We start from the raw sequence: 23,840 nt of genomic DNA on the forward strand, positions 1-23,840 counted from the left end.
TGATACTGCATCAAGTACACAGGTTGGCTAAGATGTTATTTCAACCGGCTCTCTAGAGATGCTAGGCAGAGAGAGCTAATTGTGAAACTAAGATTGCTACTTGTATATACAGCCACTACCAACCATTTCAGCAATAAACTGAGAAACTGCAGCCACTGAACTAAATCCCTACCTACAACTTTCTAGCAAGAACAAAAAGTGCCTAAATCCATTTCTCTTGAGAAGCACAGACAATCTCAGCTCTCCATGTAGACAGAATCCCAAACATGCAAGCAGCAGTTGTCCCAACCGTCTTTTGGGAGTCATTCCCCACACCCCCACCAAATACAGACAATATTTGAACACCGAGTGTTCAGTTACACTAGCACACATAATTGCCAGAGGAAAGAGTGGGAGAGGGTGCCCTTATTTGTTAAATATTTAACATAATGTTTAACAAATGTTAACAGAACATACATCTTTGATGTCTAAAAGTGATTAAATGTTTCCAAATTGGTAGACTGCGTGCTGCATCTGTGGCTGGAGAAGATAGTTAAGGGTCTGCTTTGCTGCCACACAACATGCTGGGCCTTTGTTCTCTCTGTCCCTAAAGACAGACTCAGCTCTTTCTGTGGGCAGTCTGAAAGAGAGCAAGTAAATGCCTTGTCTTAGCCGGGACTAACAAATTTCTAACACTATTTCCCACACCTCCAGGTTTTCTGTACACACTTTGTCCTTGCGTTCATGGACAAAGCAGCATAATCCCAGTGTATAAAAATTCTATGATTTTAGAGTATAATTTTAAAGCCAGCAGGTATAAAAACTCACTAGTCTACAATCCAGAGGGTGCCTCCCCATTCCAGTCCAGCTCTGTTGCCCAAATGCAACTCAACTCCAACTACAGCTGGTTAGCGCCCATCAACACTGACCTCTGGCCACATTCTTTAACTAGTATTCCAGCTTCATGTTCACAAAGGCTACCCTGCTTTGTGTGTCTCCCAGTTCTTACAAAACAGTGCCAGGAAGCATATAGTCTAGATAGCATTTTGTGATTCAGGGGCTGAACCCAGAAAAACAGGATGATGCTAGTACAGAGATTACGATATGGTAAACCATTCAGGTGTACAATTTCTATTTAGTTCTTTCCATTTAAATTGGAAAGAGATCCAATCTCTCTAATTCCAAGCCACCTGACAGGTCAGATTCAGGACTGTGTCACTGTGTTATAACCAACTAGTTTCTCCACCAACAGCACTGAGTTGGTAGTTGCAATTTCCATAGGCCTTGAGGATGTATTAATAAAAAAAATTCCAGACATCAGCTACTGATTGACTTGCAAAAATAGCTATGGATAACATGCAATTTCAATTTAACAGATGAGTAGCACTTTGGCAATAGACAATATCTCACATTTAGGTAAAACACTAAAGAGCAATCAGGTGTTAAAAAGTGGAAGATTAAATTGTGCTAAAACAAAAACTTTTTAAAGAATGCTTAATCTAAAAAAAAAAAACCAAAACCCAATTTAACGCCTACAAGACTGGTTAAAGCAACTACGCAGTTTATTCATTGTTGGGAAGCCATTAATATCCCTACAAGTAGTATCAACCAGGCAACAGTTTGAGAATTCATCTATGAATTATTTCCATTTGCATTAACCACAGAGAAAGCAATCACTTACCATAAACATGGTTAATGTACTTACAACAAACCGATTCTTAGTCAGATGATGACACTGTCACATTTGTAGTAACTACAGTGTTTAATATTTAACATGCTTTTACTTTATGTCTTGGCTTTAAAAATAATTGCCACAAGGGTAACAAAGTTCCTATGACTAAGAGTCACTTCAGTATGATGCGATACTGTTTTGGTGCTGCCAATAATACTATTTTCCAACCATATTTTAACTTTCTGGACACCCACATGCAAAGATCTGAAAGTTTGTGCTTTGCCCATCTGCAAAGCATTTCCCTTTTGTGAAACCTCTCCCTCTACCATTTTCTGTGCTACTCCAAAGTAGGAGATCTTGAACTCTTTCAGACCCAGCGCATTGCCTTAGAACACTTACTAAACAAAAGGAGACAAATAAGTGAGAGCAGCAAGCTCTATTTTTGGGAAAAGCAACACTGCTTTCAAACAAATTATACTGCTTACGGGCAGGCCACTTTTGATTTCAGCATTCCCTCCCTCACTCTCAGCTCAATTAAGTGGAGTCTCAAACTGTGCATTTTGCACAGTGCATACCAGTTGCAGTCTTCCAAACCACAATCAGTGTAAATGAAATACATCTCTAAAGAAGTCACAAGCTAGCAACACTACACACTGGAAAAGAGACACTTGGGCCACACAGAAGGCAAAGTTTGTCTTTTTGACAGGATATCAGATTCCTGAATTAGGAAAACACATATCGCAGACTGCTCCCATTCCCATGTGTATCCTGCATAAAGCCAAGTCAGATGTAAAGTAAATGTTACCTGATTCTGGGTAGACTCATTAGCCAACCTGTGCAGAAGAGTATTTCTGGCTTTGCCAAGTGATTCATCCCACCTCTCTCTCCAGAGCCACACAATTAACAAGGCTCATTCCAAGTCACAGACCAGAAGCTTAAGGTTTCATCTAGCATGCAGCAGACTCTGCAGGGTATTTTTCCTTTAAAAAGGCTTTAAGGGGATTTGGTGGAGGGCAGCCATGCACAGCTGCAAATAAGCACTAAGCCCAAATAAGTATTCAAGCTCCACTGACCAGCCCATCCCTCCACCCACTCTGCTCTCTAGACACTTCCTGTGTCCCTGCCCAGATGGAAGTTGAGCTCACCACTGTCTGCCACCCTTCATACTTTCCCGCAGAGAGCCTTAATTTCCGTATTTTAGTAAGTATGACCTACAGTTAACCCGTAGACAAAATCCAAAGAATTTCACTTTCCATCATCAGAGAGGTAGCAATGTTAGTCTGTATCCACAAAAACAACAAGGAGTCCGGCGCCACCTTAAAGACTAACAGATTTATTTGAGCATAAGCTTTTGTGGGTAAAAAAAACCAACACTTCTTACATGAAGAAGTGGGTTTTTACCCACAAAAGCTTATGCCCAAATAAATCTGTTAGTCTTTAAGGTGCCACCAGATTCCACTTTCCATCATGTTGATGGATTCAGTATAAGAACCTACACAACAGAGGAAAGTGTTGAAGGCTGTCTTAGCTAGGGAAAACAGTGTGTTCTTAACTGACACCTTTGTTCTTAACTAAGGCCTTGTCTACACTGCCACTTTACAGGGCTGCAACTTTCTCGCTCAGGGGTGTGAAAAAACACCTCCCGAGCACTGTTAAGTGTCAGCGCTGTAAAGCAGCAATATAGCCCTTGCTCCCAGACCTGGAAGCTACTTCCCCTCGTGGAGGTGCCGCGACTACACAGCCACATTAAAGTGCTGCCGTGGCAACGCTTTAAGGTTGCTAGTGAAGAGATGCCCTTACACACCTTTTTTCCTAGGGAAGATAAGGCCTAAATGTCTTAGAGTCTGATTGCCTTGAAAGCAGCTTTAGTAGACTCTTCACCCTGCCACTCCCCTCACCTCTCTTGACACTAAACAATTCCTCTTTTTCCTTGGCAATTACACCCTTCAACCATTTGCAGACATATACCTCACACCCCCTTACTAGTTAATCAACACATACATATCAAGGTGGATAAAAATATGATTTAAAATGATTTTATTTAAATCAGATTTTTTAATTTAAATTTAATACAGGTTTATTTTTAAAATTTAACCTATTTAAAATTAAATTTGAAATTATGACAACTAGTGTTGGGATGTAAATGTGTTCTAATCTATTAAAATAATTTAAATTAAACAAACAATAAGAAGTGTACGTTTGACTTTCATTAAGTTGTTGGAAGCAAACCACTGAACTGGTGAAGGCCACTGGCTAAGCACTGTAACCAAAGTTTGTTGAAGTGCTAAACCAGCTTTTGACAGCAGTAGCTGGTTCTGCAGGAGCAGAGAATATATTTGTCACTGCTAGTTCAATTAAAGGATTAGTTCTTAAAAACCAATAGTAAACTGAAAATATACACTTCCAAACCATGAATGAAAACTAGGCGTAAGAGAGTGAGATCTACTAGTTCTAAAATCTGAAGGGCACGCTGACAAAAAACAGTAAGTTTAATTCACTAACTGCAGATAATACTTTCTTTGCTTAATAAATCAGTTAGTTTCAAATGCAAAACATGTTTTCAGAAATTTTTTTCTTATGTATTCCAGCACATTTAAGGTAGTTTTATTTAAAAAAATGTAAAAAGGCTTAAATGTTGGGGGTGTTTTTTTTGTTTTTCAGCATTTTTAATTGCTTTGGAATTCCCAACCAAATAAGAGTTTGATATAAACCACAAGTAAAAAATTAATCTAGTAAAATACATAATTTTTACATTTTTTTTTAGAAAATGGTGAATAAAGAATCTGAATAAATGTACCTTATGTTATAGAACTGCTTAAATAAATGTGTATCAATTTAGTATATCCTCCTTGCAAAAAGGAAGGCCCAAATTTAGTGTAAATGCTATATTTAGTTGCAAATTAACATGTTTTAATAGTTACCAACTAATAAAAAGCAACTTTTCTTTAGGAAAATAAATAAGTACAAATGTATAACAATTAAAATACAGACTAACACGGCTGTTACTCTGAAACCAATTAAAATCAAATGGTTTAACTCAAGGTTTACTGCTTACTGATTTAAAACATGATTAAAACCAATGATTAAAGTCAATCCACCCTGCTATATATTGAAACTGTAATCTTCATTGAAGCCTCCAAGCCCCATTCTTGTTGCTCTTCTAAGCTCCTTTCAATGTCATATCCCACCACACCTAAGATGTCAGTCACATGAACTGTAGGTTTATTCAGACTTAAATGATTTAAAATGAACATTCACATTGAGTTAAGGCACCCCAACACCATTTCATTGTATTGAATGCATTAGTAATACCTGTCTGAATCTCAGACGTACACTTCCTTCTCAAAGGCTACATAATCCTTCCTATGGGCATTACCTGGCTGCACTTCATAGTCAAATAAGAGAACATTTTCTAACGTAAGAGCCTTTACAAGTTGTGGAGACCCTTTGTCTCACACGCTGCCAAGATCTCTCACACATTATAGACATTTATACTTTTCCTCCACAATCTAAGTTCTCCTTGTGATTTCCATCCCACTTGTTGTACAGAGGCGAGATCAGCCTCCAGGGGCAGTAGTCTGCAGAGGTACAGCCCATTTAAAAAAAAAAAAAAAAACACCCCACCACACACACACCTATCTATGTAGACATTAAGTCCTCTGCACAGAATTACTGGTGCATCTCCTATGACTGTTGTTTGATTTGCCTAACACCCACTTCTCCCTCTTCATCCCTCCAAGAAGTGATGAACACTGATTATTATGCTATAATACCATGAATTTCTAACCTACCTTTCATATGGAGAATAAGAATATATATACAGAGAAAAGAATCCACTGCAGGCAAGCAACTTCTGTTGTCTATTTCTTAAATTTTTCCCATAAGACTTATGTTTTCCACACCACCACTTATGCAAGAAATACACTTGCTAAATAAATCAATCCTTTAAATCCCTTCCCAATTCTGCTCCAATGACTACAGTAAACTGAGGCCTATTGACAACTACTACATAGATGGCCAGTTGGGCCTTCTGATATTTATCTCATTAATATTCATACTAAGACATTCAAACATTTATACCTGCATACAGTCCCAGCTTATGTGTTCTTGTTGTCCGCCTCATTCTCTTGTTACGCCAACTATTTTGCCACATCTTAAGTTGGAGTATAAATTTGTCAAGCAGGAACCACTAACTTTCTACTCTGGCTCTGATCCTACAAACACTTAGGCCAGGTCTACATCACGCAGGGCTGTGAAAATCTACACCCCTGAGCAACGTAGTTATATCAATCTGACTCTCGGTGTAGACAATGCTAGGTCAGTGGGAGATCATCTTCCATTGACATAATTACTGCTTCTCACAGACATGCATTAACTATGCTGATGGGAGCTCTCCCCTCAATGTATCTTCACTTAAGTGCTGCTGCAGTGTTTTAAGTGTAGACCTGCACTTATATGCAAAGGAGGGCCAATAATAATAAAGAAGGATTAAAATGGGTTAAATCTAATAGTTATCTGTCCTCAAAAAGAGTTATAGTCACAAGCTCCTACAATGCAGGCTACAAAACAAACAAAATATGCAATGTTCTAGGGCCTAAGCTTCAGCAAGACTAGTTTTCCTAACATATTTACCATTTCAAGTGTTTAAGCACTAAGCATGTATGTCAGAGATTCTTAAAATATTATCCTTTGTCAAATTAACCCTTACACTTGGGTTCTTTCTCCCCTCCCCCCATTCCCTTTATTTTACAAAATTAAAAATCATAACACACACACTGAATTTTACAAGAATATCCTGAGACGCAAGCAACTTTTCCACAGACCATCTGCATTTACTAGCAGGCTAACGATATATACTTAAGAATTCAGTTACTTGATCAGTTTTTGGAGCTTGAAGCCCTATTTCTTGCCCGGTACCACAAACCATTCAATAATCCAGTAAACAGAGAATTATAAAGCAACTTTGGTGGAACTCTGAAGACGTGACAAACTAACAGAAACGTTTGGGATTGCTCAACAGAAGCGTAAGCTAGGAGTTAAACCCTCCTGCAAAGCATCTGCCACACACATCACACAGCAGCGGGTAACAGAAACGGACTATAAACAAAACGGAACCTGACTAGTTGACTTTCGGTGCGAGGCTGGACTGGCGGGCGAAGCACCGCCCAGGGCAGAAGCTGGACAGCAATCACCGGAGACGCAGCCCATTCCGGCCGGCAGGTCCAGGCAGGACCCCACCTCCCGAGCCCCCGACCACCTGCCGATGTTTCGCGACCAGCCGCTGTGCGAGACGCCGGGGCTCCGAGGGGACTGACAGCGCCGGGGCTCGGAGCGCTGTCAACAGCACGGCGGGCCCAGGGGGCTCTGACACTCCCCCATCGGGAACTCCCGCGGGCACCCGTCAGCAGGAGCGGGCGCCGCCCCCCTGCCCCCGGAGGGGCGCCGAGCCACGGGGGGCAGCGGCCGGCGCTCGGGGCACTTCCGACCCGCCTGCGCCGCTTTAGCGCCCGCCCCAGCCCAGCCGGGAGCCCCTCGCAGCCGCGGGACAGCGCCAGCAGCCCTACACTAGCCCGGGCAGCGGCCGCTCAGTCACCCCCCTCCCGGCACCGGGGCCAGCAGCCGTACGGAGCCGGCACGGCCCCTGCCCACTCGGAACCGCCTCTCCCGCCCCGCACCGGCCCCCTCCCTCAGGCCTCACAGGCTGGGCGGATACTCGCGGGTGCGGAAGGCCTCCTGCGTGTGAGGGACGATGAACCTCTCGCCTGCCTCCCCTGGCGGCAGCGGCTTGACCAGCGGGAAGGGCTTGCGGCCTAGCAGTGGCGCCATGACGGGAAGGGGAGTTGCCCCGGCGGCTCCCCGCAGCGACCCCGGCAGCGGTGCGACCCGGGCGGAAGGATTGAAAAATGGCGGGAGATTCCCCTCCCCCCTCCCGAGCGAGAGGCCGGCAGAAGTGCTGCGCGCGCACCCTAGCCTGCTATTACCGCCAGGCCAGCCCTTCCCGCGTACGGCACAGCCCGATTGGTCGCAGTCTGGGCCATGCACATTCTAGTGGCCATGTGGCGCGCCTGTCTACTCGGCCAGCCCCGCCCACTTAGTGGACAATTTAGGCTGCAGAGCGCGTAGGGTGAAAGGTCACGTTATGTAAACGGAGGGAAGCAAGTCTCCATTTTGTGGCCCCGTTACGAGCCCCGCCTCCTTCCCTCGCCGGCCAATGGGAGCGCATCCCCCTCATATCCATCCGGGTACCACGCAGAGGCCGCGCGCCCGGCTTTGTCTCCACAATTGGAGCCCGCCCCTTCCCCCCCTTAAAGGGGTAGCGCCTGGCCCGGAGGTCTGAGACGTGCAGAGGCTGTAGAGGGCCCCGCCCCCGGGCCTGGGACAGCCTCTCCTCCGCCAGCCCAGCCGGCTCCCCCCGCCCCTCCCTGGCACCAGGCCCTGCCCCCAGCGGTGCTGGCCCCCCAACCCGGTGGCTCATTGGAGCTTGGCCCTGGGGGGCTGAGCCAGGCTGGCCCCTCCCTGAGGGGGTACCCACTGCCCTGCCTCCCTGGGCCCCCCCACCCAGCCATCGTGCCCCCGCAGCACGCCTTGCCCACCCCCGGCCCTGGAGTGATACTGCCAGGCTCCTGCTGTTTTTCTCCAAGCCCCAGCGCCTGGAGTCAGGTGGTTCCACGAGACTCTCGCTCACTTAAAAAAGAGGAAGTTTCTAACCCTTGCGCTTGCAGCCAGAAGCCTGAGAAGGTGACCCCGCACTGTACAGAAGCCAAAGGCAAATGAAAAAAAAAGACACAAAACAAAAAAGCAACTTGTGTTTATCTATTTTTAAAGTCATGATTTTTAAACCAATCTCTTGGTGCCGGACTCATGACTATAGAACTCTCTGGCGTACCAACATTGTATTAAAAAAATCTATTCCAATGTAGGAAAAACTGAGCCAAACAATAGGCAGATCTCTTCGCCATTGACAAACTGCATTCCCCACGAGCAGCAGGTGCTTCATCTGGGCTTCTTCCCCCCCATCCACCTCTCTTCCATGATCTTGTCATTTTTGCTGTGCCCTTTATTGTGATCCTAGGCTCCTTTTGTCTGGAAATCTGATTTGGCTTGAAAATTGCCACATTTAGGCTATGTCTACACTACAGATCTTACAGCAGCACAGTTGTGCCCCTGTAACCATCCCCCACGTAGCCACTCTGTGCCATGGTAGCTGTGTCGGCAAGAAAGCGTCTCCCACCAACATACCACTGTCCACACCGCTGCATTTGTCACTGAAACCTACGTCACTCTGGGAGGCGCTTTTTTCACATTCCTGATGGACAAAAGTGCTCGTGTAAACATAACCTGACTCTGAAGGCAAAGGAAAATGTTTCTGCATGTTTTGAAAACAATTAGTCACATAAACCATTCCATTGTTTTAAATATCACTGAATTAATGCTCGTCTCCTTCTAGCTCAGAAATGGGTTGTTTTTTGGCACTTTAAATTGTATGTATTGTTAAATCACCTTTTGAACTTGTTCAGCTGCTAAATTTGATTAAAATAGGTTGTAATTAACCAAAGTTATTAATGATTTTTGTTGTGGATAATTTTCAGCTCAATCTTGCTTTTGCTGGTATCATCTGAGGCTTTTTTTGCCATTGGTTTATGTGATTGCAAGATTGGGCACTGTATATTTGTTGCCCTTTATTGGCTGGTTTCAGATTAGATTGAACGTAAGGATATTTCTATAGGCGACAGCTAAAGAGATCTTCCTTTAGCTCAACTGGAATTGGAAAAGATTAAGAAAAGGGCAACAAAAATTATTAGAGGTACAGAACAGCTTCCGTATGAGGAGAGATTAATAAAACTGGGCCTTTTTAGTTTGGAAAAGAGACATCTAAGGGGGGATATATGATAGAGGTCTATAAAATCATGACTCGTGTGGAGAAAGTAAATAAGGAAGTGTTATTTACTCCTTCTCATAACACTAGAACTAGGGGGTCACTAAATGAAATTAATAGGCAACAGATTTAAAACAAACATAAAGAAGTATTTCTTCACACACAGCACAGTTAACCTGTGGAACTCTTTGACAGAAGATGTTGTGAAGGTCAAGACTATAACAGGGTTCAAAAAAGAACTAGATAAATTCATGGAGGATAGGTCCATCAATGGCTATTAGCCAGGATTGGCAGGGATGGTGTCCCTAGGCCTAGCCTCTGTTTGCCAGAAGCTGGGAATGGGCAACAGGGGATGGATCATTCCCTCTGGGGCACCTGGCATTGGCCACGGTCAGAAGACAGGATACTGGGTTAGATGGACCTTTAGTCTGACTCAGTATGGCTGTTCTTATGTTCTTAAGTGGTGGATGCCTGGGTGTTTTGGAGCTAGAACAGGGTTCAGACTCTGCAGTTGCGTGTTATTATTTACATTACAACCCCCATCCCTTTATCAGACCAATTTTGACCTACCCTGGCAACCCTAAAAAGAAAACCCTCACCATGTGGAAGCAGGAGGAGTTAAGTCTCTGACACTCAAAAAATTTCTGAAAAATTCTGATAAAAGTGTTATTAATTAGTTGTTACAGTAAAGTCTAAAGGCCCAATGAGATTGGGGCCCCACTGTGCTGTGCATTATACAGACCCACAGTCTGAAAGTCCCTGCCCTGAAGAGTTTACAACTAAAATGTGCAACAGTATTTTTGGGTGAAATTTTCCATAGTGCCCAAGTGACTTAGGAGCACAAATCCTAAAGAAAGTCAATGAGACGTGCTTCTAAATCATGTAGTATCAAAGTATCAAATATTTGTCTCCCTCACTCTGCCCAATAAAATCATAGTGTGCCATTACATCTAAAACACAGGCAGATTCTGAATATGGTTCAAGACAAAGGCAATTTTTAAAGGCAAGAAGAATAAACATGTTTAAGAAATTGCTATTATTTGAATACTAAATATGAGTCTCTATCAGTGGAACTGATGTGCAGGGGACACAAGTGGTGAGAGAATATTTTTTGTTAATCTGCAAAAATCAGCCAGGGTTACTTCTCAAAAGTGAAATTAAATGCTAAAATGTGGCAAAATGACTCTTCTTCCTCCATGCCCTGCCAGCACAGCCCTAGTCTCAAAGGAATGGGCATTTATCAGTTGGGAAATAAGAAAACCAACATTTTAATGACCTGCTGAAAGCGACATAGGAGATTTGAGGTACAGCTTGTGACAGCCCTGACCTTTAAGGTGGTCGACCCCCATCTTATCCACTAGCCCACAGAATTTTAGGCATGCCATTTCAAACCTCTGTAGTCAGGCCAGCAGGAAAACATGAACAACAACCTTGAGCTCTACCACTGAAGAAAACCACTATGGGGTAGACCCTGAAGCCCTACCTGCTCTGAGTAGCACCTCACTCCAGAGGAGACTCATTCACACCAAAAGGATTTCATATAGTGTAAGACACTAAGGCTGAGAAAGGGATCAAATTCTGGCCCAATGTAATTGCAAAGTCTTCTTACTGATCATACTTTTTAAGTCTGGGTAACAAATCCTACACTGCCTATGTAAGCACACACAATTTTCTTATATTTTGTAAAGTAAATGAAGAAAGCTTTTAAAGGGTTAAATTAATGGGTTGCGTCAACAAATTATTGAATTAAAGAGGTGGGTGGTGCCCACTCAACTAATTTTGGTTCCTGCAGAGCCCTGCCACATTCAAAACACAGCTGACAAGCTACACAAACGTAGCTAAGTGAGCCATGCACACACCATACAGCCGGCCTTCACCACTCCGAACACAAATCATTAGTTTTAGCAGATTAAGCATCAGACCAAGACTACAACTTGGCTCTCCTGGTTCCACAGCTAATGTCTAACTCCCTAGGCCACATTACTGTTAGGCTACTGAACCTGTGTTTTAATGTTTTGCATTTATATTGCTTTATTACAGGTAGTTCCCAAATCATCTTAAAAGGGTGGAGAGGATGTATTAGCTGAAATTGACCGTTGACCTAAGTGCACAGATTTGAAACAATGACAGGCAGTGTGGTGTACTGGATACAACATGGGTCTCCTAGCAAGTTATTCAGCTTTCTGTAGGAATATTGGGTGAAAGTCTCTGGCCTGAGCTATGTCTGATGATCAGAATGTTCCTTTCTAGCCTTAAATCTGTAGCAGGATTCTGTCCCCAGCCTTATCCAAAACTTCTTATGTAATCTTTTCCAAGGAATTTATATTTTCCTAGAATATCAGGGTTGGAAGGGACCTCAGGAGGTCATCTAATCCAACCCCCTGCTCAAAGTAGGACCAATCCCCAATTTTTGCCCCAGATCCCTATATGGCCCCCTCAAGGATTGAACTCACAACCCTGAGTTTACCAGGCCAATGCTCAAACCACTGAGTTATCTATCCCTCCCCCCAAAAAAGTTACGCCAGTTACCCCAGCTGGACCGCAGTATGTATTACCCATAGGTGAAGGGGGCACTTTGGCCAGAAAGGCAGGAAGAGTTGCCCTAGGATGCAGTCCTGGCCCCACCTTAGTCAAGGGAAAAATCTCTATTGATCTCAAAAGGGCCAGTATTTTCCCATTGATGTTTCCTCTCCCTTTTGAGGAGTAACCTGGGCTAGTTCAGAGGTTGACAGTGAAAATTCTCGATCACCAAGTTTTTTCTCCTTGGTTTCACTCACAGACACTAATGTCTAGTTTTCAAATAATGGCAATTTTGTAAACATTTACTATTCCTAACGTTGAAAACTGCCTCTTGCTTCAGCCTCTGTCAAGATCTACTTATGTTTCACACTCGCGGTACATTGTCCCTCTCTTGGCCCAGCATGATTACACAGACACAACAGACACCTCCACACATTACAAAAAGGAGGCACTTCCAATTACGTAAATCTCAAGAAGCCCTTACTCAGTTTACTCAAAAACTTTAGAAAATATTCTATTGTCACTGACATTCCACCCTACAAATGTGAAAACAAGATGGTTTGTCTTTTTAACCCCCTTCTTTCTTGTCTAACAAAGGGGATCAAAGTCAGCTTTCTAATGCATTGTAACCTTACCTATGAAGAGGCTGTATCAGGGGTGGGCAAACTACGGCCCAGGGATCGTATCCAGCCCTCCAGACGTTTTAATCCAGCCCTCAAGTTCCTGCCGGGGAGAGGGGTCCAGGGCTTGCCCCGCTCAGCTCCCAGAAGCAGCAGCATGTCCCTCCTCCAGCTCCTACACGTAGGGGCAGCCAGAGGGCTCCACATGGGACACGCAGACAATGGGAGCTGCAGGGGTGGCGCCTGTGGACAGGGCAGCACACAGAACGGCCTGGGTGTGCCTCCACGTAGGAGCCAGAGAAGGAACATGCCACTGCTTCTGGGAGCTGCTTGAGGTAAGCACCGCCCGGAGCCTGCACCCCTCATCCCCTCCTGCACCCTAACCCCCTGCCCCAGCCCTGATCGCCCCTGCCCTCCGAACCCCTCCGTCCCAGCCCGGAGCAACTTCCTGCACCCCCAACCCCTCATCCCCAGCCCCACCCCAGAGCCCACACCCCCAGCCAGAGCCCTCACCCCCAATTTCGTGAGCATTCATGGCCTACCATACATACCCAGATGTGGCCCAAAAAAGAGTTTGCCCACCCCTGGGCTATATCTTCACAGTTACAAACCACACAGGGTGCAGAAGATGGATCCAGAACCCTGATCTTGAAGCTCTAAACTCAGTCCAAACTTGAAGTAAAAGAAAGCCATGCTTAGCTCTCAGATATAGAAGGAACCTTATATCCTTTCTAAATGTAACCCACCAATGGAGATCAACTTACTCACACACACACCTATAGTACCTGGTCCTGTTCCCACGGCAGTCAATAACCAAAAACAAACGAACAAACAAACAAACAAACCCCCAATGCATCACATACTTAGGAATGGGAACAGAACTGGGTTCCAGCAAAAAACATTAATAAAGTTTGCTTAATTACATCTATTTTCTCCCAACAGAGCCAAGGCATGTGTTTTCCAGGAAATTTAACTCTATGAAAATTTGAAGGATAACAAACAAGTCTTTTTGTGAGCTAGAGGGACCCAACAAAAATGTTAGACATGCCTAGTTTCACATGGGGTATTTTTTTAAATGATCTGTATCTCAAAAACTGTTTTATTCATTTTCTTCAAACTTTGCAGAAATATTTTCCTTTGCCTTCAGAACAAATCTGGTAACTTTCATACCAAATCAATTTTCAAAGCCAAAATTCTTGGTGGATTAACATAGGACTTTATAATAGAAGCTCATTGCAACAACCTTAATTTTGGAGCTCTGTATTAACACAAACACAAAACAGTAACAGGTGCTGATGTTTTTTATTTTGGATGACAGGTGAGATCCAGGTAGACAGAGGATCTGGAAAAAAATGAAAATACATACGTCAGGTTAGGAAATAGCAGCAGTGTGTTCTAGGTAACATGCATATAATGAAAAGGAGTACTTGTGGCACCTTAGAGACTAACAAATTTATTTGAGCATAAGCTTTTGTGAGCTACAGCTCACTTCATCGGATGGGACAGGGGCTGTCATTTACTAGGTTTACATAGCGCAACAAGGTCCTGACCTGGTTGGCCTCTAGATGCTATAGCAATATAGGGTCCCTATATGCCTTGAGCCAGCTGCGAATCAGTGTAGCATGGACATGCTCCACCCTGGGCACCACCCCACACCAGGGCAGGGTGGGGAATATTTGGTGTCTGCGTTAACTATTCTATGCTGGGGAAATCCTGAGGGCCAGATTCAGCTTCTCTGTGCCAACTGGGTGGTGCAAAAGGGCTTGAACCGGGGCAGAAAAATCGGGCCCAAGGTACTTAGAACAGGAAGAAGGGACATCCTCTCTCGGACTGAAACAGAGTTTTACTTAGAGCGCCTCCTGAAGGGCTGGGAGATCCACAGATAAAAGGCCCTGGCCAGAGACCATATAAACTATTATCGCCACGAACAGGCCCTGAGTTGGGGCAGTGTCCCTGTGACATTAGCGTATTGCAGTGTAAGAGCCCCTGCCTTATAAGCATCAGAGGGGTAGCCGTGTTAGTCTGGATCTGTAAAAGAGGCAAAGAGTCCTGTGGCACCTGATAGGATCAGGAGGTTAGTTCAATCAGGGAGGATGAGGCCTTCTTCTAGCAGTTGAGGTCTGCTAGGAGAGGGCCTCATCCTCCCTGACTGAACTAACCTAGTTATCCCTAGCCTGATTCTTGCTTGCATATTTATACCTGCCCCAGCACCTCCCGCCTGCCGGAAGCCCTGCTGATCAGCTCCTCCCCCTCCCTTCCAGTGCCTCCCACGCACCGCGATCAGCTGTTCCAGGGTGTGCAGGAGGCTCTGGGGGAGAGGGAGCAGGAAGAGGCGGGGTGGGGGAGGCAGTGGCGGGAAGAGCCAAGGCGGAGGTGGGGGCTTGTGGGAAGGGGTAGAGAAGGGGCGGGGCACAGAGCAGCGTGAGGTCAAACACCCCCTGGCAACCAAAAAGTCGGTGCCTATGAGTGATGCTACAAATGTAATTAGTTACGGATGCCAAAATCTAATGAACTGCTAAGCATATTTTACTTAGAATACAGTGTGAGTCACTTAACCAGCTTCCATCTGGCATACAGACTATGTTAGACAAATGGGTTTACTAATGGGACGTCGCTGCGAACAGATTCATTTGCTAATGGCTAAATGTAACTTGGCAGAGCAGAGTCAAAGGACACCCACCTGTGGGCAGGGAGCAGGCCCGATGGGACCCCAGTCTCAGGCGCGAGTGTTCATGTACTGGCTTCCAATAATACCAGCGCACGCCACACAGAGCGCCCCCAGGACTTTGAAGAGGGTGGCTCGTGAAACCCAAACAGCATCTTCTGGCAAAGAAAATGTTATGAAAAATTGTAAAAAGGTTACATATTTAGGAGCCTAAGTTCCAGTTTTAGGTGCTACGGCAATGCACAAAACCCCTGCTCAGCTGCCACCTAATCCCATAGGTGTCTAAAATCACTCAGTACCTACATTTCTGCTGTAGAAGTTCCCTAGGCACCTAAATTCCTGCCTCTGGGGATGAACACTGCTGCCTCCCTCTGGGGGTTAAGGTGCCTATCTCCCGCCTGATTCCCCACAGCAACCCCCGACCTGATAGAAGACAGGCGTAGGAGCACCTAACTCACCTGTGGGGCCCAATCTGGCAGGCATGCTCAGAGACCACTTACTGGATCATGTCCCACTCAAAAGCTGGCCAGAGGAAGAGGCTTCAACAAGAGAGATTCAGGGAGCCCCACATCAGAATATCCCAAAGCCCAGTAGTTAGCACATCTCCTGAGAGGTGGGAGACACTTGTTCAAATCTTTTCTCTGCATCAAGCATGGGGGGAACGGAACCCAGGTCTCCCACATCCCAGGTGAGTGCTCTTACCACTGGGCTAAAAGTGATAAGGGTAGCACTCCCACCGCTTTCTCCTTTTCTGGAACAGTGTGTGTGGAGTCAGGCAGGTGACTAATTAATTCTCACATGAAACAACTTGCATCCTTGAGTCGCTGGACTCCAGAGAGGGGTTCCCAGTGGTGGATCACAAGCAGAGATAGGTAGTTCCCTACAGCCTGGATGCTAGATGCTCCCTGAAAGGGCTTAGAACACACCCTCTCCGCAGTATCTTCCACTAGCTAGCTTATGCAGGTACCTGCACAGTGTGCTGGCTTTTGGGGATCCCAGTCTTAGATGTCTAACCCTCCCCACCCATTGTATAGGGAGCCTAGGTGCCTAATTCAGACTCTGGGAATCTCTATGTATTCCTGTGATTTTCTAGCTTCTTAAGTCCTTTGTGGAGCCAGGCCCTAGAGCAAGGATTCTCAAACTGGGGGTTGGGACCCTTGAGGGAGTCGCGAGGTTATTACATGGGGGGTCGCGAGCGTCAGCCTCCACCCCAAACTCCACTTTGCATCCAGCATTTATAAAGATGTTAAATATATTAAAAAGTGTTTTTAATTTATAAGGGGAGTTGCACTCAAAGGCTTGCTATGTGAAAAGGGTCATTAGTACAAAAGTTTGAGAACTACTGCCCTAGAGCTTTATAGTTTAAAACAAACTCCACAAGTAAAGAATAAAACACTCAGTGAAGAGCCAGGACTCCCGATATGAAGCTCCACCAAAAATCCAGGCAGCCAAATTCGGCACCAGTTTCACTTTCCAGGTTTCCTTAGGAGACAGCCCCACGAAGACCATGTTACAGCAGCCTGGTGCAGATGCAAGCAGCAAGTTCCCTTCATCCAAAAGAAATGGTCACCCTCATCTTGCCAGGCGTAGTTGGAAGAAACACTCTTAGCACAGGTTTCAGAGGGGTAGCTGTATTAGTCTGTATCAGCAAAAACAACGAGGAGTCCTTGTGGCACCTTAGAGACTAACAAATGTATCGGGGAATAAGCTTTCGTGGGCTAGAACCCACTTCATCAGATGCATGGAGTGGAAAATACAGGAGCAGGTATAAATACATGAAAAGATGTGAATTGCCTTACCAAGTGTGAGGTAAGGCAATTCACATCTTTTCATGTATTTATGCCTGCTCCTGTATTTTTCACTCCATGCATCTGATGAAGTGGGTTCTAGCCCACAAAAGCTTATGCCCAAATAAATTTGTTAGTCTCTAAGGTGCCACAGGGACTACTCTTAGCACAACTACTCCCTAGGAGTCCACTAGCAGCCAAAGCTCTAACACAGCTTCTAAGCTATGACCCTACTTCACAAATGACAGACACACTCCCTCAATCAGCAGGGCTGACATAAGACTCTCCACTTCCTCTTACTGCTTCCCCAACCCTTCAATAGAGCCTCAGTCCTACACAGAGGGAACCTCCGTGGACCACTATATTCCTCTGGCCCAATGGAGCTCTCTATAATAAGGGTAAAGCTTGCCTGAGCGGGAGATGGAGCTTTCTCAGGGGCTGGTCCGAGGCTGTGGAATTAACTTTTCCAGGAACTAAGGACCACCCCAGCCCTCCCCACCTTCTGCTCACAGTACAAGGAAAATGTCTTTGACTTTGCCTTCTCTAACGTCAATGTCTAGCCACACGGGTATATATTTAGTAATACAAAAACTCCAAACTAAAACCCACTACTGCACACCCTTCTCCCTGTCAGGGGATGACAGAATGGACATGTGATAGATGTAGGTCATGTGCTTTAATGTGCAGCTGGAAGGAGCTCAGATACTACTGTGATAAGTGACTAGCCCTCGTCCCAAACCCCAACCTCCTGCACACATGGGGCCTTTTGTTCTACGGCTTACCACTGGGATTCAAAGTTACATTCAATTTATCAACTAGTCAGCGCATCTTGCTCTGAACACTTATGGTGTCAAACACAAGGACAGCAGAATGCTTCCCACTCTACGAGGCTTGGCATTATTAGTTATTTGTACTGCGATAACACCTAGGGGCTAGAATTAAAGACCAAGGTCCCACTGGGCTGGTAGGTGCCAAACCCAGAACGGAATGACAGACCTGCCCCAAGGAGTGAACCCTTTATAAACCCATGTGAACACAAAGATGACACTGTACAACACCAAGCAGTTCGCTCATGTCAGGCAGCCACAAAATGTTAAAGCCAGCAACATTTCCGTGGCTCAGGGCTCATGGGACAGCTCATCCTCCTTGCTGCAGTCAGGCAGGTTATGAAAAGAGCAGCCTTCATTGGTACTATCAGTTCCGCCCCTTCCTGCCTCCAGTCATTTTCCTTTCTGCCTCTGCAGCTGGAGGTGCCTGCCTGTACTGCAGTGAACATTGTCCTGTGAGCATTAGGCTCCTTGCACCTAAATCATTGTGGGACTTGGGCTCCTAAGTCACATGGATACTTCTGAAAATGTTACCACAGATTAACGACAGGAGTTGTTCTCAAAAACTTTTCAGGTCTAGCCCCTGACCTTCCCTCCTCCATCTGCTAATCTCCCTGAAAGCACAAGCAACCCAGAGACAGATTCCTCATTCGTTTCCTTCCTCAGGCCTATCAGTCTGACAGAAACATCCCTGTCTCCCACATTTTCCACTTCTGAACCAGCTTCTCCCAATTCTAAGCAGGGCACTCAGAGGACCAAGAGTTTCCTTTTTCAGCAAACGTGGGCAGCCACGACACAGGGCAAATGGGTTACTCAATTGTCTCACGGACTCTGGCGCCTCCTCCTCCTCCCAAACTAATATTTTCTTCCCTTTCTTCCAGTGTTGAGCAGCAGCTTTCTCAGCTGCAGTAAAGGCCATAGGCCATGTGCCAGGGCAGCGGCTGCATACAGGAACATGTTCAAGAGAATTCTCAGGGGCCATGTAGCCATGAGGATGTATTCAGCACTAGACCTAAAATGCCAACTTCTTTAGCTAATAGAGTGTATCGGACATGTGCTGATGCAGAGCTCAGAATCTGGTTTCATGTCCAGCAGTGAGCAGTCTGGGTGACCTTTCAGTCTGGACAGATTTAAAGGAGGTCTGTTCACATATCCATGACATCCTACGATTCTCCCTACAGCTCCATCCTTTTTTACCCAATCTGGTTATGGCTCTCCAGCCTTCGGAAGGCGATGGTGATGGTGGCAATGGCTGTTTCCCTGCCGCTGTTCCTATTAGAAACTTGACGCTCTCCCAACCATCCAGAAATGGAGCTGTACCCTCCTCCAGGCATCCAAATGCATAAGGCAGAAAGAACATGCTGAAGAGTTATCTCCTGATGGCTTAATATCACTAAGGACTCATCTTCTGGAATGGGGATTCCTATACACAACCTACAGCTCAAGCAATGTGATTGTCTGTGGACAGCCTCTCTGGCACTAAGGGCTGTCAGAAGCCATCAAGCCAAAGGTCCCCTCAAATTCAAGGTCAACACGTCCTGGTAAGATTGGACAATCCAGCCGTAGTGCTGGATCTCAAGTGGCGCAAACCTCAAAGAAGCCACAAAATCCTTTGTGTGGGTAGAATGCACTCTGTGGGCTGAAGGAACCTTTTTCATCCCACAATCCAAAGGCAGGCTAGTTAAGCAGGTCACTGGGGAGGAGTCACTCAGCCTCCAAATTAAAGCCTCGTACTTTGCCCGCGTGGGCTCCAACCAGCCCGCTGCCCTCCTCACAAATTCAAAGTCAATGTGTAAAATCTGCAACTGTTACCCTGAACCCACCAGGCCTGGGCACACAAGTCCAAGGGAACTTTCCCCATGTGTCTTCAATGCTCCTCCAATACCTCACTGCAGACAAGTTCTAAAAAAGGCAGGGCAGAGCGAAGGAGGTCCTGCAGGCCGGAAGCGGTCTCAGAAGGTCCTGCTACAAAGCAGCTCCAGTTTGCGCTGGCATGTCCAATCAGGTTGCTTGTGTTTCCAGGCCTTCTGAGCACAACACACCATCTCCCACCCAGACCCCAAGAAAGCTCAGTCAGTCAGCCCACCCCGCAAACTGCTCCTCAGGCAGGGTTATCACCACACCCTTGGTCTCCTGGAGAGCAGGCACCACGATGCCTATTACAGTGGGGATTCTTTACATCATGGCTCAGGGAGAGGAAAATAAGGCTAGGGGGCTCTTCGGTTCCTGCCTTCTTCAATCTGGACGTGATAAATGCTTATCCCCAGGTTCTTTCAGGGTGCAAGTGGCCACGTTAGGGTCTCTCAGGGATCTGTAAATGGGATCACCCAGGAGTTCCCCCCCAGTCTCTCGGTCTTTTCTCAGGCCTGTGACAGGATCTCCTGTTTCTCCCTGGAAACTTAACATGGTGCTTCACTAGCTTTCACCTCACTCCATCTGAAATCCTGCTAACAGCTGTCCCACCTTTACCCTGCAGTTTGGAAGGTGGCCTTCTTGGAGTCCTTTACATTCCTGAGCCTGAAGGAAGAGTCTGCTGCCCTTGTATCTCTTTTCCTACCGAATTTTCTATCCAGTCTAAGTAGCATGTAGTCTTGGGGCATTTTCAGTTTCCACAAGAATCAAGCCAGTTTCCTCCCCAGCATTTTTGTCCTTGACTCAAACTGAGGACATGCTGTCACTCCCTTGGCATGAGCAGAGCTTTCAAAGTGTACTTAACTCAAACCGCCCTCTCGAGGAACATCAAACACGATACAGTTCTGCGGTGATCTGGAAGCCTACTTTCGCCATCTCCAACTCAAAGAATACTTTCAAGATAACACTGAACAGCACACTGATACCGTCCCACAAACAGCACAAGAAGAAGAACTCCAGATGGACTCCTCCTGAGGGTCAAAATGACAGTCTGGACCTACACATAGGATGCTTCCGCCGACGTGCACAGGCAGAAATTGCGGAAAAACAACATAACTTGCCTCATAACCTAAGTCGTGCAGAACGCAATGCCATCCACAGTCTCCGAAACAACCCTGATATTATAATCAAAGAGGCTGATAAAGGAGGTGTTGTTATCATCATGAACAGGTCTGACTACCAAACAACAGGTCTGACTGCCAGACAACTCTCCAATACCAAATTCTACAGGCCACTTTCCTCAGATCCCACTGAGGAATACACTAAGAAACTGCACCATCTACTCAGGACAATCCCTACACTAACACAGGAACAAATGAACATACCCTAAGAGCCCTGACCGGGGTTATTTTATCTACTACCCAAGATCCACAAACCTGGAAATCCTGGACGCCCGATCATCTTGGGCATTGGCACTCTCACTGAAGGACTGTCTGGATATGTGGACTCTCTACTCAGACCCTACGTCACCAGCACTCCCAGCTATCTCTGTGACACCACTGATTTCCTGAGAAAACTACAATGCATTGGTGATCTTCCAGAAAACTACAAGATCTTCACCAAGCATTCTCAAAACTACGATACCCACACAAGGAAATAAGGAAACAGATCAACAGAGCCAGACATGTACCCAGAAGCCTCCTGCTGCAAGACAAGCCCAAGAAAGAAACCAACAGAACTCCACTGGCCATCACATACAGTCCTCAGCTAAAACCTCTCCAACGCATCATCAGTGATCTACAACCCATCCTGGACAACGATCCCTCACTTTCACAGGTGTTGGGGACACTAGGCATGGCCACTAGGTAACTCGAGGGGATGGAAGACCAAGAGTGTTGATGAAGCCCCCTCGCACTAGGCCCAAGTGTCCTTGGCGCCCCCGCCCCCCCACCTGGAGGCACTCGCAGCACTTATGCGTACTAGGCCCAAGTGTCCTTGCCCCCCTCGCCTGGAGGCGCTCACAGCAGTTATACTGAGGATCTGCAACAAGATGTTGCAAAGTCAGACTGCCTGAAACTAAACAAGGCCAAACAGGGCAGATATGAAAGAACAATGCTGAATAAAGCAGCTTTATGTATGGTTTAACAGATGGTACAGAGAACAAGGGAACTAGCTGGTAACTGGATTGGCTGGCTATATGGATACTTAGGGCAGCTTGCTATTGGATAAGTATGCTGAAGAAAGGATGTATAAAAGCCTGTGTGCAGGATTTGAGATTCCTGCTCTGTGTGCAGGATTTGAGATTCTATTCTCCCTGTACCTTGTTGTAGCTGAAAATAAACTTTTCTGCTTCTCCACCCCGTTGTGATTATTGGGTGACGCACACCGGGCAACAAACCTTGCTGTTGTTCGCCTCTGGCACTGGGTGCCGGCAACACAGGCCTTGGGAGGCAGGCCAGTCCTTGCCCACAGACAACCCGCCATCCTGAAGCATATTCTCACCAGCAACTACACACCACACCATAGTAACTCTAACGCTAACTCTAACACCATGCAACAAACCTCGATGCCAACTCTGCCCACATATCTACACCAGCGACACCATCACAGGACCTAACCAGATCTGCCACACCGTCACCGGTTCATTCACCTGCATGTCCACCAGTGTAATCTACGCCATCATGTGCCAGCAGTGCCCCTCTGCTATGTACATCGGCCAAACTGGACAGTCCCTACGTAAAAGGACAAATGGACACAAATCAGATATTAGGAATGGCAATATACAAAAACCTGTAGGGGAACACTTCAACCTCCCTGGACACACAATAGCAGATGTAAAGGTAGCCGTCCTGCAGCAGAAAAACTTCAGGACCAGACTTCAAAGAGAAACTGCTGAGCTTCAGTTCATTTGCAAATTGGACACCATCAGCTCAGGATTAAACACAGACTGTGACTGGCTCATCAATGACAAAAACAGCTTCTCCTCCCGTGGTGTTCACACCTCAACTGCTAGAAGAGGGCCTCATCCTCCCTGATGGAACTAACCTCGTTATCCTTAGCCTGATTCTTGCTTGCATATTTATACCTGCCTCTGGAAATTTCCACTACATGCATCCGACGAAGTGGGTATTCACTCATGAAAGCTTATGCTCCAATACATCTGTTAGTCTATAAAGTGCCACAGGACTCTGCCGCTTTTACAAATCCAGACTAACAGGCCTACCCCTCTGATAATTGATCTCTTTGTCTTTCCTGAAAGACAAAAAAGGGGCAAGGCAGCCTGTAGATGTGTCACCACTAAATCTCCCAGGTCCTGCATCGTACTGTCTATATGAGTACCAGTCCCCCACCTGCTTAAAATGAAATCTCTTCCCACCTGAGCTGGGACAGCCTCCTGCACAGAAAGAGGACAGAGCCTTCTACACATGCATGTCTGAAGAGTTCATGTAACGTTCATGCACCTGGAAACAGTCAGGGCACACCCTGACTGTTGTGTAGGAGCGATGCACACATTGCTCTGTCCAAGGACATGGACCATGGGAACATGGACCATTGGGAAGTCAAAATAAGGACATCAACCGTGGGAAGCTTCCTTGGCCTAGGCTCAAGGCCTGAGAACAAAGATTGTAGTAGATAGAGGCTGGTAAATAAGAATATTAATCAAAGTTATATTATTTCCTTTGTTGATGCCTTTTGCGGTCGGAGTATGTAATGCGCAGGGGGGAGAGAAATAAAAGAGAGGTGGAAAAGCTGACAGGGGCAATCCCGTCAGCAGACCAGCCTGCTTACTTGCCTAAAGCCGTGTCCTTGTATTGAACCGCCACAACTGGCGCCCAACGTGGGGCCCTCAGCACTCACCTCGCCCGGCAAGGGTTTCAGACGCGTCACTCATCCGCTTCGCGGATCCCGGTGAATATTTTTCGTTGTGGTAAGTATGGGAAGCTCCCTCTCTGCTTTGTAACTGCAACACCGCAGTGAGCTACAGTATTTGCTGCGTAAGGCTCAGCATGACTGTCCCACTCGAGAACTCACTCTCCTGCTAC

General features: G+C 46.1%; 1 protein-coding gene across 2 annotated transcripts in view; it reads right to left on the reverse strand.

The window, feature by feature from the left end:
* Window positions 1-7,589, reverse strand: part of BAZ1B (bromodomain adjacent to zinc finger domain 1B) — an 83,778-nt gene extending 76,189 nt beyond the window's left edge. For both annotated transcript variants that reach the window (XM_077836311.1, XM_077836310.1), the window contains exon 1: window positions 7,365-7,589. In XM_077836311.1, the coding sequence (XP_077692437.1) occupies window positions 7,365-7,477 (113 nt within the window). In that variant the 5' untranslated portion in view covers window positions 7,478-7,589. The remainder of the gene's footprint in view (window positions 1-7,364) is intronic.
* Between the last annotated feature and the right edge of the window lie 16,251 nt (window positions 7,590-23,840).

Source organism: Eretmochelys imbricata, chromosome 17 (genome assembly GCF_965152235.1).
Source record: "Eretmochelys imbricata isolate rEreImb1 chromosome 17, rEreImb1.hap1, whole genome shotgun sequence".
Taxonomy (NCBI): Eukaryota; Metazoa; Chordata; order Testudines; family Cheloniidae; genus Eretmochelys; species Eretmochelys imbricata.